The following is a 15,902-nucleotide window of genomic DNA, read 5'->3' on the forward strand; positions in this document are numbered from 1 at the left end:
TTAAACTGCAAAGGTCAAGTGTTTTGCAACTGAGTATTTACACTTTAGGTGTAATTCAAGGTTCCTATCCTTTTTTTACACGTGTCTCACAGTGGTGAAGCTAACCACCGAAAAGCCTAACCATACGTGTTTTGTTAATTCTAACAAATTCATTTTTTTCTGTGTACGGTCACCGGCAATAAAAATGTGTCGCCTGTATCCTAAACTACTCGCTTCCCTGCATGAAGTTTTGTGTGTTGCCTAACTCCACGGCGATGCAGTATTGCAAATTTGCTATTATAATCCAGTAGTATAAAAGATGCTATTATAAACTCACGAAAGGAAGAGTACCCCTCAAGCAGGTTTGGCTATACTTAAAACAAGCTCAACATGGCCATATGAGTTTTTTGCTCTAGTGTGGAACCCTGCCTAATCCAAGGATTTTGTAAAAATGCCCTCGGGAATTTTTCAGAAAGGAAGAGCTCCCTCAGATTGATTTGCGCATACTTACAAAAGTTGCATCAGCCAGATTTTTGTCCATAAATTTGTCAAAAATTGATATATTTTTGGCCACACCAGAAATTAAGCAAAAACCCATACATACACATACATATTTACTTCTGGTTTAAGTTTAATTGGATACCAGGTTCAATTTGCTTATCTAATATTAAAACAATACAATATGCAGAGCTCTTCTAGAATTGCTCCGTGACACTCTCATTTTTTATATTATATGTTTGCATGTTTCTCCTCTGTGTCAGTGTGTACAATTCCCGAGACGGTAGTATTGATTTTTGCTTTGCATGTTTCTCCTCAGCGCCAGTACTTACAGAAATTCCCGAGTATTGCATCAGCCAGTATTGTGAGAGTGGTTGAGGAGAACAGATGTGTTGATACAGTGCTTCTCATACTTACAGGCCTGTTTGGTTTAAATATTCATATTGAACAATATAAAATCTGATATTTGTTGTAATCCACTCATATTTAGAGTCAAGCTTATATTTGTCCCATGTCCTGCATGTTTGTGCAGGTATTTGTGCTGGGTCAGTGTGAATGAATATTTATTCTTTTTTTCCACTTGTAAGCTATTGGCTTTACAACCTGTCATAATAAGCATAGAGATTAGATTTAAAACCCAGGAAATTTTATATAAATACCAAAGCCAAAAATATTAACACACATACACACATACACACCTACACACATATACACACACACAAAGCACACAGCTGAACCCAACTGATATTTTTTATTCAGTATAAAGTTTTGAATTGAAACCCAGGAAATTGTATATAATAAACAACAGCAAAAATGCCAAATCAAAAATATTGCAATCAGTGCAATAAAAATATATTTAGCTCTAATTGGGCCAGACACCAAAAGATTTGTAACCCAGACAAATACAGAACTCCCACAAAAATTTGCCCCAAATGCAATAGAAAATACAGCATGCAATACTTCACATATACACATAAAAATACTTGCTCTGTACAGTCATCAACACAACCATCTACATCTGGTCTGAAAAGAAGGCACGAAGCACCTCTTAATGCCAGAGCAGCAAAGCAGCCACGCTATGAACCTATCCACAGCAGTTTTAATGCCCAACTTAGGGATTATCGGTTTGTATCAGAGCCAAGATGTGGCATTGAGAATTTTTTGAACAATATAAATCCTGATCTGCAGGCAATTCTAAATGCACAAAATGGCTCTTATAAGCTCTCCCTCAAATTGTTTACACAATATAAGAAACCAAATGGCACAAAATTTACACAGCCCCACATAACAGAAACTGTACCGGTATATTCAAATGCAAATTCGGACAAAATAATAAGCAGTTTGATGGATCAACTGAATATCAAACACTCTGAATTTGCGGCAAAAGAGTCCGGATGGAGCCTATGCGGCTCTCCGCACAAGTTATATGTTAATATTTCTGAATTCAGCCCATTACAAGGATCTACATATCTGCCATTACCTGATAATATTAAAAACAGAAGAGCCGTGGTCAATATTGAAAATACCGACCAGAAATGCTTTTTGTGGTGTATATTAGCTGCTTTGTATCCAGTTTCAAGGAATCCTCAGAGAATAAGTTATTACAAACAACATGAACATGATTTTGACGATGCAATGGAGGGTTTAGAATATCCAATGCTTGTTCAGAATATTGATAAATTTGAAAAAAAGGCCAGGCACATCAATGGCAAACAATTATCTATTAATGTATTTATTTGTTCCACTGGCAATTGCTTGATAGATCCTCTCAGAATCAGTACAATTGATGATGAATCTGCAATTCCGATTGATCTGCTCTTAATTGAAAAGGATGGTACATATCATTACACTTTGATACATAATCTTGAAGCTATAGTCAGAACACAACTAGACAAATCTAATAGAATATTTAAGTTGTGCAGAAGATGTTTAACTGTATTTGATGGTCAAAAAATGGTAAATGGGGTTCGTGAAAAAAATGCAGAAATTGCTAAAAACAAGTTAATTGAGCATCTGAAATACTGTGGCAACCATAAACCTGTTCATATGGTGATGCCCAATCCAAGTGAAAATTGCAAATTCAAAAAGTTTGAAGCCTTGTTGGAACACCCAGCATATATTGTCTGTGATTTTGAATCGAACCTCAAACCTCTTGCATTCTGCAATCCAGATCCTGAAAAATCTGCAATTACACCATACCAGCTACATGAACCTTCCAGTTTTTGTTATATAGTTATACGGGATGGTGTAGCTAGTGAGCCACACTTATACATGGGACCAGATGCCATCAAAATATTTGCACATAGAATAGAAAATGAGTGCCGTGACATAGCATCTAACATCTTATTAAAATCAAAGCCTATGTTGCCTTTAACAGAGAAGCAGATTGAAGATTTCAACAATGCAGAAAAATGCCCGGTATGTGATTCTGAATTTTCAGATACAAATATCAAGGTGAAACACCATTCTCATACAGATGGTAAATTCTTAATGGCCCTGTGTAATAGCTGTAATATTAAGATCAAGAGACCAAGATTTGTCCCCATATTTTGCCATGGAGCATCCAATTATGATTTCCATCATCTGATCAGATATGAGGGGTTTGACAAGCAGAATTTAAATATTTTAGCTGAAAATGATGAGAAATATATATCTATTAGCAAGATAATTAAAGTTAATGGTGTTCCTATTCACATAAGATTTCTTGATTCTTACAGAATTTTATCTGCTAGCCTGGCTACACTGGCAAATCAATTACCTGATGATCAATTCAAAATCACAAGTGCCTTGTTTCCAAATCAGGACCTGAAATTAATTAGGCGGAAGGGTGTATATCCATATGACTATGTTACAGATTTTTCTAAATTTGATGAGTGTTCTCTGCCACCACAAGAAGAGTTTTACAGCAAAATCAGAGGATCTGGAATCACTGATGAAGATTATCACCATGCCCAATTGATGTGGAACAATTTAAATTGCCAGACATTTGGTGATTATCACAAGGCATATTTGAAACTTGATGTCACCCTCTTAGCTGATATACTGCAGGCATTCAGAAAATCTTCTATGCAAAATTATAAACTGGACCCAATATATTTTTTCAGTGCCCCAGGTCTAGCATGGTCTGCAACGTTTTTGAACACTAAAATGCATTTGGATCTGATCCACGATCAAGATAAGTATCTGTTTATGGAGAAATGTATAAGAGGGGGGATGGTGCAATGTTCCCAGAGATATGCCAGAGCAAATAACAAATATATGCCTGATTATGATCCAGCACGGCCATCAAATTATATAGTGTATGTAGATGCAAACAGCCTCTATGGTCATGCCATGATGCAAAAACTGCCATATGCAGGGCTTGAATGGGTTGAAGATTTCAATATTGAAGATCTTCAGGACTTTGATGACAGTGACTATGGCCTCTTCATAGAGGTTGATCTGACAATTCCAGATGATTTGCACGAAAAATTTTCTGATCTGCCCCCAATTTCCGAGGTTCAGTGCTCACCTGGCTCTAAACAGAAGAAGCTCATGATGACTCTGGAGCCGAAACAGGGATATGTCACATATTACAAAAACCTCCAGTTCCTGATGAAACATGGTGTTCAAGTGACCAAAGTTGGAAAAGTTTTGAGGTTCAGGCACTCAGAATGGTTGAAACCATACATTGATACAAATACAGAGCTTCGAACATCTGCAAAGAGCCAATTTGATAAGGGCTTGTTTAAATTGATGGTGAATTCAGTGTATGGCAAAACAATTGAAAATGTCAGAAAACATACCGATGTTAAAATAATTACTGACCCCAGCCTGAGCAAAAAATTGGTTGCAAAGCCCAACTTCAATTATAGAAGAATTTATGATGAGCATATGGCACTTTTCAACATGAAGAAAACAAAGATTAAGTTTGATAAACCTATTTATGAAGGGGCTGCAATATTGGAATCGTCCAAATTACATATGTTAACATTGTATTATGATGTGTTGAAACCTTTATATGGTGATAATATAAAATTGATGTACATGGACACGGATAGTTTTATTCTTGATATTAAAACAGAAGATGTTTATCAAGATATGTTACAGTCTGAATTGTTTAAATATTTTGATACCAGTGAACATACAAAAATTCAACACCACCACAACAAAAAGGTACCTGGCAAGTTAAAAGATGAGACACATGGTGATGTTATTGTGGAATTTGCTGGGTTAAGTGCCAAGGTGTACAGTTTTAAAACATGTAGTGGTGTTGCTGCCAAAAAGGCCAAGGGCATTGGCAAAATAGCTGTTGAAAAAGATCTTGAATTTGAAGATTATAAAAATTGCATCAAATCCCAGAGTTTAATCAAGACATCAGAATCCAGAATCCAGAGTGTGGATCACTTGCTGACTAGCAATATTGTAAGAAAAGTGGCCCTGGACCCACATGATAAAATGCATCTTTTATAGACAAAATAGAAATATATTCAATGAAACAACAGCAAAAAATTATGGACATGAAACTGAAACCTAATGTAATCTGTACTGATATTAAGTCTGGTTTCAAATTTTGTTAATTTTTCATCGAATTTTTCTTTTTCGTCAAAATTTCCTTGCAAAGAGGGAAATTTTCTTTCATGTGGCAACAATGTTCGATTCCTGGCACGGTCATGGTCTTTCCTTTATGAGTACCCCTACATCAGTTTCATCCTCATCGTTACGATTTGTCTAAACAGGCAGAATAAAACTACAAATACACATTTTATGTTAACGGAAACGTTTTGTAAATATTGCAGTGCTTCATTGCGAGTTTTCATTGGCAGATATTCTGAGGCTCTTGACCCTTGATGAACTCCTCGTGTGGGTCGATGAAGCCAGACGTCATTTCTCTCTTGATAGGTCGAAAGGTCTTGCAGAGGAATTGAAAGACATCAATTTGTTGGCTGTGTCGTTATCACACTGTGCAACACTTGCGAAATCGGACACATTGCATGGCTGAAAGAAGCTTTCTTATTATTACCAGATATTCCTATCCACACTGTTAAAAGTTAGTGAAATTTGAAATATTCCACCATTAAAATTTACCAGGCTACTATACTCCTTTTCCGGAATGTCTGGAGTAAGAGAACGCGAACGCGACCTGGGCGCACGTTGCGGGTGTGTGCCTCGTCAGCAGTTCTGTAGTAAACATGACAGCTCGCAAGCCTACTAGGGGAATTCTGCATTCAGGAGAGCTCCGCAAGCTTTCGCCTCTGCGCGTCGCTACTCCAGACATTCCGGAAAAGGAGTATAGTTCTTCATGTAAGGCCCCACGGCTCTTTAGGAGTTTTGGCCTTCTCAATAACATTCCTCTACCCATCTCTATTTAACACACTTTTTCTCCAGCTTTGATTTTTTTAATTACCACCCGCGCTTGGACGCCCGTGGTTCCGGGTTCAAATCCCGCCCTGGCCATGGGTGTTTTTGGTGTGTCCCTTCATCACTTTCATTATGTAATAGCTCATCCTCAACTTCGCGATTAGCCAGAAGTGGCAGACGAGCGACGTAAAATAACCTAACTGAATGTATAAAGTCTATTCTCCATTCGCTGTAAGAACGAAGTCGGGTAAACAAACTCACGTGGCTTCTGAGAAATCCTATTGGTTGTTGGAACGCCAGCTGTGCAGGAATCTTGCGCATATGATAAACCTATACCACTCAAAGTAGCTGCTACATTGAAGATGTAGGACCTTGAGCTGTACATTTACGATTAATATGCTTGTGGGCAAAATAGCATCAGAATTGACCCATAGGGAAGGAACAATTTTTCAGAAGTAATGTGCTTTTGTGTACAGTCACCGGCAATAAAAATGGGATACCTAGATCCTTCGCTTCCCTCCAAGGCATTATGTGCCTTGCTTAACTCTACCGTGGTGGTAGAAGTCGCCATTGAGAATTTGCTATTAAAATCCACTTGTCGCCGTAGAGTTAGGCAACGCACATAACACTTTGCATGGAAGCTAGTATTTCAGGATAAGGTGCCCCATTTCTATTTATTTATTTATTTACTGTCCTCAACAGAGGTAAAACCTCCAATTACAGATGGCAGACGCACACACATATTGGTTTATACAGAAAAATGAAAACAAAACAGAATCAATGCAATTAGCACGTGTAGCTACAAACATACATAAACCGATAACTCAAATAATCAATTACATAATCACAAATAATCGAATTAACCAATCGGGATCTTTCACTTTTCTTTCACCATACAAGAACAAAGATAATTGAATACATATACGTATAATTGCAGAATATAATGGAAACTAAAATAGTGATACCGAAATGAGTATAATGTACTCGTTCTATGGATATTCCTATGGTTCGTATATTAATTACTGTTGTAATAATGTTTATTTGTTCTTATAATTCTGATTAAATCAGTTTTTATAAACTTTGAATGGCGATGAGAGATCTAAGGCCTGGTTATTAATTGAAAGCGTCTTATGCAAATTACGCATTTAGTTAATGGGCTACATTTATATTTCTGAGTTTTTGGTATTGGTGTGGCCCAAAAAAAGGTAACCGAACACATACAACGGTTCTACATTTCGGTTATCTTTTTTTTTTGGGCTACCCTGTATTTTTGCAATCAATAAGTTTCGCCACGTAAATTATTATTTCTCGTATTAAATTTCGAAAGTTGACTGACGAAATAACTATTGTCTGATATACAGTTTACAGTTTTATGTAAGTATAACTGATAGGCTATAGAATATTACGCCTATTACTATTGCCGGGGACTGTACATTAACTTAGTTCTTACAGTGAATTGTGAATAGTAAGTGTCAATAGCCTAAGTACTGACACACCCAATACAATGCTATCATCAATTCAACTCCGTAATTCAGGCTATTCAGGGCATGTGCAAACAAACTTTCTGTGTGTAAGAAATGAAAGCACTAAGCAACAACGACCGATGGGTGAGGTTAATGCTCTGAATTAATCGGCTTGTCTGAACGCCCTAATCTCTAATGCACAGCCCCACGCATTATGATGCCCCTAATTTTGGTGCTGCGAATGACCAGATAGCTACAACACCCCCAACCCCCCGCTCCCGTCCGGAAGCTTAAAATTACTGAAGGTCGCCTAATATAAGTGGCATAATGGGTGTTTCGTGAGGCGCACTTTGTGTAGCGAACATGCCCACGTGCGGAGGATGCCTAACGTGCGTTTCCGTCGAGTCCAAGGTAACTATAAAATATGATGACATTTGTGACGTAGTTCGGGAGATTCTCAAGAGATATGCTTCCTGAAGCTATTTTTCGTGTGTGTTTCCTTGTGGCATCGGAGTTCTAAGGTTTCGATTGTTATACGACGTGTATATGGTCCTGTATACGTACAGACATAGGGTATATGTAAGCAATTACAGCTACATCAATTATTTTTGAATGCAAATAGCTCTCTGCAGCATCTCAGAAGTTCTACTTCTCCACATTCTCGTTACTTTTAACAAGAATCATCACATGCTCTTTACCATTGATGGTTTCGAACACAAGGGGTGAAAATGTTATGATGTTGGTAGACGTGTGCAATTTCAAACAAAGCGTCTTATTTTTTTCTTAACCCTAAATTGGTAACGTGAAATCTAGAAAACCTTAGTCGAGTATGTACTTTTCTTCGTGAAAAACACTAATTCTTTTTCTTTTTGACAAAAATATTTTTTTGTTCCCAATTTTGCATTGTTGTGGGAAAGTGGTTAAAATCTTTGAAACACATATTTTTAAAAAAAATCTGATACAGAAAACGAAAATAGGATCCAAGGGACGATTGAGAAGGCATGCAAAAGTCAATCTCAGTTCACGTAGCAAACACAGGACTGTATTTTGCAGGCCAACGAGACTCGGGCGTCTGGACTCTCAGCCAGTATAATTCTCTGTGGTTCTCGTGTTCTGTCGTCCATATATGTTTGTGTTTGCCCATTCATCAATTTCATCGTATCACCATTCATCCTCATTTTTGCAATTAGCTAAAAGTGGCAGAAAAGAGAAGTAAAATAAAGCAAATCAATCACAAAACGAAAACATCAATGTTAAGTGTATGAACAGAAAAAAGGTTTTTTTTTTTAATGTTATCAAGTTCAAAATTACACGAAATGTCTTTTGCTTGAACATTTTCAGCATTGCTCTTCTTTCACAAACTCTCTCCAATGTAGTTTTATTTCTTACAGTGTCTGGGTATAGGTGTAGTATGTCTCCACATTTTTTTCTCGATACGTCATTGTCAACCACGGTAGGTTAGGTTAGGTAAATAAAACATACACAACTTGTTTTTTTTTGTATGTTTCCTCTACCTAACCTTACCTAACGTGGTTAACAAGAAAGTAAAGTGGAGAAAACATACACAAATAATGAACTTGAAACATACATACATATCACACCTACATTCTTCCAATGTGGAGACATACTACACGTATGTGTCTGTTTATTCCACATGTTCTATTCTTGTACGTCATACAACGCTACACTCCACAAAACATACTTCCATGAAATACTTCATTGTCATTGCTATTCTCACTTTGAATTCCTGACTGCAGCTCATGCCACTGCTACAGGTATCTGAAGCCGTCAGCTTGTTCGATACTTTGGTTTCGAATTTGTGTGATATTTTTTTATTACATTACTAAGATGGACTTACAGACAATTCTCTATTTCAAAATGTATCATAATCTAATGGTTGATTGCATTCTGCAGGTGATCTCTTCCAAGCCACTGAACGGACTGACTGGGAAGAAGGCAGCTACTGCGGCGGCTCTCTGTGAAGATGCGCTGGTGAGTACTCACTCAAACTTCTTATTTCAATAGGTTGGTCCAGACATCTTGCGTGACAGATGATATACCCTACAACAAAATCAACATTTCAGGAAGTTGCTTGGAATCCATAACACTTCTAACCTGAAACAACTTCAGGTTGATACTCGGATGACAGATTACAGTCCGAAAGATTTTTCTAACCTAGAGCTGAAACTCTCTTTTAGTGGAAGTAGGACATTCCGCTTTACTACCTTACCTAGTGATGGATATCGAAACAAGTGAGCTAAATCAGTATAAATCGCTTTGCAATCGGTTGACGTAATAATTATTCAGGGTTAACTGAAAGAATGCAAACGACCGAATACTAGATTCTTCGACTTGAAGATAGACGCTGTACACTTAAGTTGGGTATCGCCGTTTGCTACATATGATAATGGCACCATGGGTGTAAGAGACCACCCTCTCCAAAGGCAAGCAAACGCTAACCTCTCTTCTACGTAGTACACCCTGAACTGCATTTTTAAGATTAACGAGACTTTGCCGTCTGGATCCATATACAATATAATCCTCTGTGGACTTGTGTCCTGTCCATGTGTGTGTGCGTGATCGTTTTTTCATCCATCAATCACCATTCATTCTCCTCTACGCAATCAGGCAAAAGTGACAGAAATGTGAAGTAACAATAAATCACTCGGAATGCGAATTGCAAATACCATGAAGACATAGAGGTGGGTTCTGGGATAGGCTCCTCACATTCACGAACCAGGTCATTTGTTGTGATGACCACCACGCTCCTGCCGCCTTTATTCTCAAGTTTGCCCAGTTTATAGAAGCTTGATCCTGTATCATTGTTTGCATCAGAAGTTTTCATGTTTGCTGTTCATTTCTGAAATATGATATTTATTATTTATAAAGAAAAAGTGTTTTCGGAGTTATGTTCTTAACAGTGTAAATTAGAACTGAGTCGATACAACTTTGAACCGATGCCGATACTCTTACCGATACCGACACTTGAAAGCTGCAATAATTAAAAATTGTTCGAAATATTGATCAATCCTGGTGTGTAAATAGGTTTTCTCCAATTATATGCATCAATTTTACAATCAAGTTGATTTAGAATATTAAAGAATTTTATCAGAATATGAAAATGGATACTATTATGTAATCACAAAATATAGTTTATCGTGCCAAATTGATACAAAATAAATAGAAAGTGTGAATTTTGCATAATTTCCAGGAAACTACTGGTATCGGCTCAACCCTAGTTTAAATTGTATCAATACATGAAGAATAACTACAGCTCATTTCTCCAAATTACAACTGTGTGTAAAAAAATGTCAATACAAACTCCATAATGTAAAAACAAGGCTTTCGTATGATTAGTTTAAAGGATACACAAGGTCAAAATTTCAAACTATTATACTCACAACAATGGAATTGCCCACATGTGTGTGCGTCCATACAAACATAATCGAACGCTCTAATATTGATGTCCGAGCGTTATTTTGTCTTCCTTGTTGAACTCTTCTGAGATGACCCCTGATAGCGTAGTCTACAACAGAACGATGAGCGTGTCTGTATTCATGCCTTGAAGGATAAAAAAAAAGTCAAATAAACAACGTAAAAAGTCCGAGGACAGTAGGTCAGGACTTGGGTCTACTGAGAATTGAGGCAAAGAATGCTTCGCGAAATTTTTGTTACGTTCGTTTCTTGTACACGAGTCTAGCAACATACTTAAGATGCAGTGTACTTTAAAAAAATGGAGGTTTGTATTCCAGTCAAGACCTTTGGAGGAAATGCACTGGGTAATTCAATGTTAATCTTGATCCAGCATCAGTTAGGTTAAGAGGTATAATCCTACGAGGAAAACTTGAGCGAATTGTTTCCTTCATTGAGGAAACGACCGCTATGTTAAAGGCGGGGGATTGACCAGCTTAAGGAAAGATCTTGCTGTGTGAAGAACGCAAAAATGAAAAATTCCAAGGTGAACACAATTCTTGACTTCACCGTTCAGAGTGAAGGTTTCCAGATATGATCGTATTTTCCCATCGCAGTAAGTGTGATATAAATACATATAATTACTCTCTCTGTCCCATAATTATTGTCAGGTACACTTTTGTTTGTTGTCACAAAATACTTGTCCGATATTCAAACTGTGATATTTGTGTATACAGAAGAAGAAAATGAAACAAGGGAATGAGTCATACAACATTATTACTCAAGGATCAGTACAAATTGGCCGATCAAGTATCCAAAAGAACATAAATAAAAATTTACCATTTTGGCATACCGGACTATACTTATGGGACAGAGGGAGTATTTTTTTTTTCCACGACATGAGTTTGTTCGCAAGAACGATGGGTGAGATTACGTTCTCAGTAATTACATGAAAGTTACATGCACAAGATATATAGGACGCACTATGGAAATTAAATATTTTGTTCTTGGGGACTCTCTCTATTATTAAATACAGGTGTAAACAGTATATATACACTAGGAAATTTACCCCCTTTTTGAGACTTGGTAAAACGTTTATTATTATGATTGACACTAAACAAAACATTAAAGTAATGACTCATGAAGAATGTATGTACTTCATGCAGTTACGGTCTAAATTTTCACGAATTGTTACTTGTAATCGTTACCCCATTCTTAAGCCTACGGGCTGGTGAACATGCATATGGATATTTGTTTTATTTGCCGGAGAATATATGAGTTTTAGGATTCCAGAGGGCAAAATACCACCAAATCTTCACTGGTGCAAGTGTGAGGAGAAGGCACTATGTTTTAGATGACAAGATGACAAGAATGGCGTTTTTGAAACTCACCTCATCAGTATTGCAGCCTTGAGGTCGTTTTATAAGTAGCAGTTCATACATCTTATAAATTTGAGATTTATAGTGTGTAATGTAATTTTTGTTTTTATTCGACTCTCCCCCGTATATTTGACGGTAAGGGCTTTATTTTAGGCGTGGATGAATATTCTGGGCACGTAGCATTGCAAAACCTTCATATTATGCCGTGTAACATCAGACCTAACATTTTATAATACACCTGACAAGCACACATGCACATAAGTATATAATACGTCAGTGTAATTATTTTCCATACGTGCATTCCTGTTTGGTATGCGTCTAGTTGGATATCTACTTGACTATTAATGTTTCTTGATTTGCACCAACAGGTTTTCCTTGAAGTGACAAGCGTTTTCAGTACTAGATGCTAAGTTCAAATACGTTTTCGCTCAATTTACGTTTCATTAACTTTACGTAATTTATTTTAAGAAGCTATGTATTAACAATCTCACTTCAGTGCTCTTTGTAAGTTACAGGCACGGGGATTGAATGTTAATTTAATAAATTGTTCCGTTGCCAAAATGGCAAAGAATGGACGATGGCTCAGTAAATCAGTACTAAATTAAATGTTTCTTCGTGCTGATATATAGGAATTATAATTGGTTGATTGAATTAGATTAGTGTACATCGCCATTCTGCCACTTCGCTAATCGCGACGGTGGAATTGAATGGTGATATAATGAGATGGATCAAGAGACGGTCTCGAACACACATGATTGGACGACACAACGGAATTTGTACTGGGAATTATCCTGACTTCAGGTCCAGGCGTCAGAGCTTCGTTAGTCTGCAAAGGGCAGTCCAGGGTGTACTGATTGGAAGAGAGGTTAACATTTGGGAGCCTTTGGAAAGGGCCACCCCTTACACCCCAGAAATTGGAACCATATAAGTTTTATACCACAAAACTTGCCTCGCCCAGTCGATGAAGCTAAAAGAGAAAGAATCGAATGTCTGGAATAATTCCTTGAAAGCTGAATCTTGTTCAGTTGTTAGCACACTGCAAAAATCTCAAAAGTCCCCTCCCCCCTGTGCTTCCTGTCACTTAATTTATTCAAAGTTACGAAGCAAGAACTTTAAGAAGTTGTAACGGTATATTTTGTGCTTTTAAGCCGATTCTCAGCAACATACACAATATACACAACCATACATTTTTGAATCCTTGTCCCGAGGTTCAAAACTTGCAGTACCTGAAGTTCTGTGGATGCTAGTTTAGGCAATAGACACGTATTTCTTCAAATTATAGTATAACACCCATTTCCTTTTAGATATATATAGGTTTATTCATAATATATTTACAGGAGTTAATTCTTGGCCGTTATTCACAACATTACATTCCGGTGTACCCTGTCCCCCCTTCCCGAAGAGAGTGTGTAGACTCGCGTAGCCACTGGCTCCACGAGTAAAAAAAAAAATATAACCCTCAGTACCAAAAAAGGTGGCTGAAGGTATGTGTGTTGTGTACCTGGTTTCCCACATGAAATGAACTATTGAAATAATGTGAAAAGAGCAAGTGTGTGTATTAAAAGAAAGAAAGTTAATATCCCAGTCGTCGGTTCACATAATAAGGAAAGAAAGCTCGCCCAGCCGCTCCCCTCAGAGAAAAAGATACCGCTTACATTGCTGTACTCCGCCAAACATCTGAGACCAAGGAATATAGAAGTATTTTAGGAAGAGCATTCCGAGACACGGAGCTCTCCCATTGGCCAGAAGTCGCAACGAGCTCTGACGTGACCAAGGGGATCTGTCAAGGGGCGAGGCTCGCGTAACAATGGAAGCTTACGGGAAATATTTTCATTTTTAATTGTCCATATCTTGGTTCTACTCAATTGATATCTTGCAGCAGAATAATAAGCAAAACGCAAGGAATAAGACCTAGGCAATAATATGAAGAAGTTTACAGCACGCAATTACAATAAATGGCGTTATACAAATCAAACAAAAAGTAATCACGACTATCTTCTTATATCGCCCCTACATTGAAATCTGAAGTTGCGTATGGGTAAATAAATACAATTTTACGTATTAAATATTTCGCTAGCACACCAATGCTTATTATCCTTCATACCTTCAAATTTTCACAGATGTTTGTTATTAATAATTTGTTCATTATAATTTATATATCTAGTATACATAGGATGTCGCTGTTGTTATATGACGTCGCTTTTCTACGTATTTAGGGTAACCGCAACAATAAAAATGAATGATGAAATGATAAATTTGATGGGCTAGATGAGTGTGGCAAGCACTGGTGTACGCAGGGGGGGCTTAAGGGGTTGCAGCCCGCCGAAATTCTTAGAAAATAAAAAAATCAAATGAAGACAGTAATGAAGTAAAAAAAAAAAACAACTTTAAAATGACCCCCAATAACTATTTTTGTGTTTGAATAACTTTTAAAACGAAGGATTAAAATGGTAATTGGAGCTCGTATCTAATGAAAATAGAACAGCGACAACGGGATATCAGCGAAATTGATTTGCGGCGATACATTCTATGAACCAATCTCATTCTGTTCAGTAAAGGTTAGATTCATGGCACTGAACCCGCGTACAATTTGAATTGAATTAACATAATCCTTGAGTGAGGTGGAAATGGGTTTTGGATATTTTTTTTGTAGATGTGAAAATCTTTAACTAGTGACGCAAACATGCTTTCGCTTACATTAAAGTTTACATTATGGTAAAATTGCAGAAATATTCTACCTAAACTGATTTGTGTTTAAAATACCGTAACATCAAAATATGTTTTTTGGAAATTAATAAATAAATAATAAATGGATAAAATGCAATTTAAAATGCAATGTCGTGGGAAAGCGTAATCCCTTAATAAATTCAAAGAAACTCGTGCCAGATCGATGGCGAATCTGGTCAACCGCGTGTTCGACTTTGAATCCCATCACTGAAGTTCCCGACTTGGAGTCACGTCGTGGGCATTGATGTTCTTTGTTCCTGCCCTTTCATCAATTTTATGTGATCAACACTCATCGCCGCGATTAACCAAAAGTGGTAGAAAACGACGTCAAATAACAAATACATGAACAATAGGCCTGGCCTCTGTCTTGGTTTAGCAATGTGATTTGTTAATCACTATATGGTGGAGGCCGAGGCGGAAATAAATATCAGTAAGAATAAAAATTCATTACAACTTACTCTTCCTGGAGACTTATGATTTTGAAGACGATGCTACCCACTGTCGTCTTTTTCTCGCTGCACTTGCTTCCATGGACTTGAGTTTCATTAGTTTATTCAAATGTCGAATTCTAATAAAAGTTCTTGTTCTGACATACAGTGAAATAATCTTTTCGTTAACTTCAGGAAATTTTGACTGAAGTACTGTCTTTAGAGTGTCCATAACTTTATGTTGCTTGGAAGCAGTTGACCCATGGAAGGATGCAAACACAATCTCAAATTGAATAACTTTTTCCATATCCCATATCCATATCCCTCGATTATAAGGCGATGACGCCACCACTACGCCATCGGGGAGGCCCTCAAAATAGAAATAGATGTGGTGGCAGATTCCTTAAAGCCCCAATTGGTACACTCTGCAACAGCACAAGAATGTTTACCTTTGGCACGCTTATTCATGGTACAGACACCGAATACACGTAATACGACCTAAAATTACTCACTTTAATATTCAAGACAAACAGCACAAGCACTTCTGTAAACGAATACCTGATCGCTACTACTGGACCTGCAGATTTTTCTGACATCTGGGAGAAATCTGTGCCTCGAAGTTGGCTTATACCGAACAATGAAAGCCATGTCACTTTCGGAAACTGGAAGCAATTACT

The 15,902-nt window shown here is 37.2% G+C and overlaps 1 protein-coding gene across 3 annotated transcripts in view; it reads left to right on the forward strand.

Moving 5' to 3' along the window:
* IP3K1 (inositol-trisphosphate 3-kinase-like protein) overlaps positions 1 to 15,902 on the forward strand; it is a 238,345-nt gene that overhangs the window by 68,046 nt on the left and 154,397 nt on the right. For all 3 annotated transcript variants that reach the window (XM_083129406.1, XM_083129408.1, XM_083129407.1), the window contains exon 3: positions 9,195 to 9,272. In XM_083129406.1, the coding sequence (XP_082985532.1) occupies positions 9,195 to 9,272 (78 nt within the window). The remainder of the gene's footprint in view (positions 1 to 9,194; positions 9,273 to 15,902) is intronic.

This window comes from Lepisma saccharinum, chromosome 1 (genome assembly GCF_977018435.1).
Source record: "Lepisma saccharinum chromosome 1, izLepSacc3.1, whole genome shotgun sequence".
Taxonomy (NCBI): Eukaryota; Metazoa; Arthropoda; class Insecta; order Zygentoma; family Lepismatidae; genus Lepisma; species Lepisma saccharinum.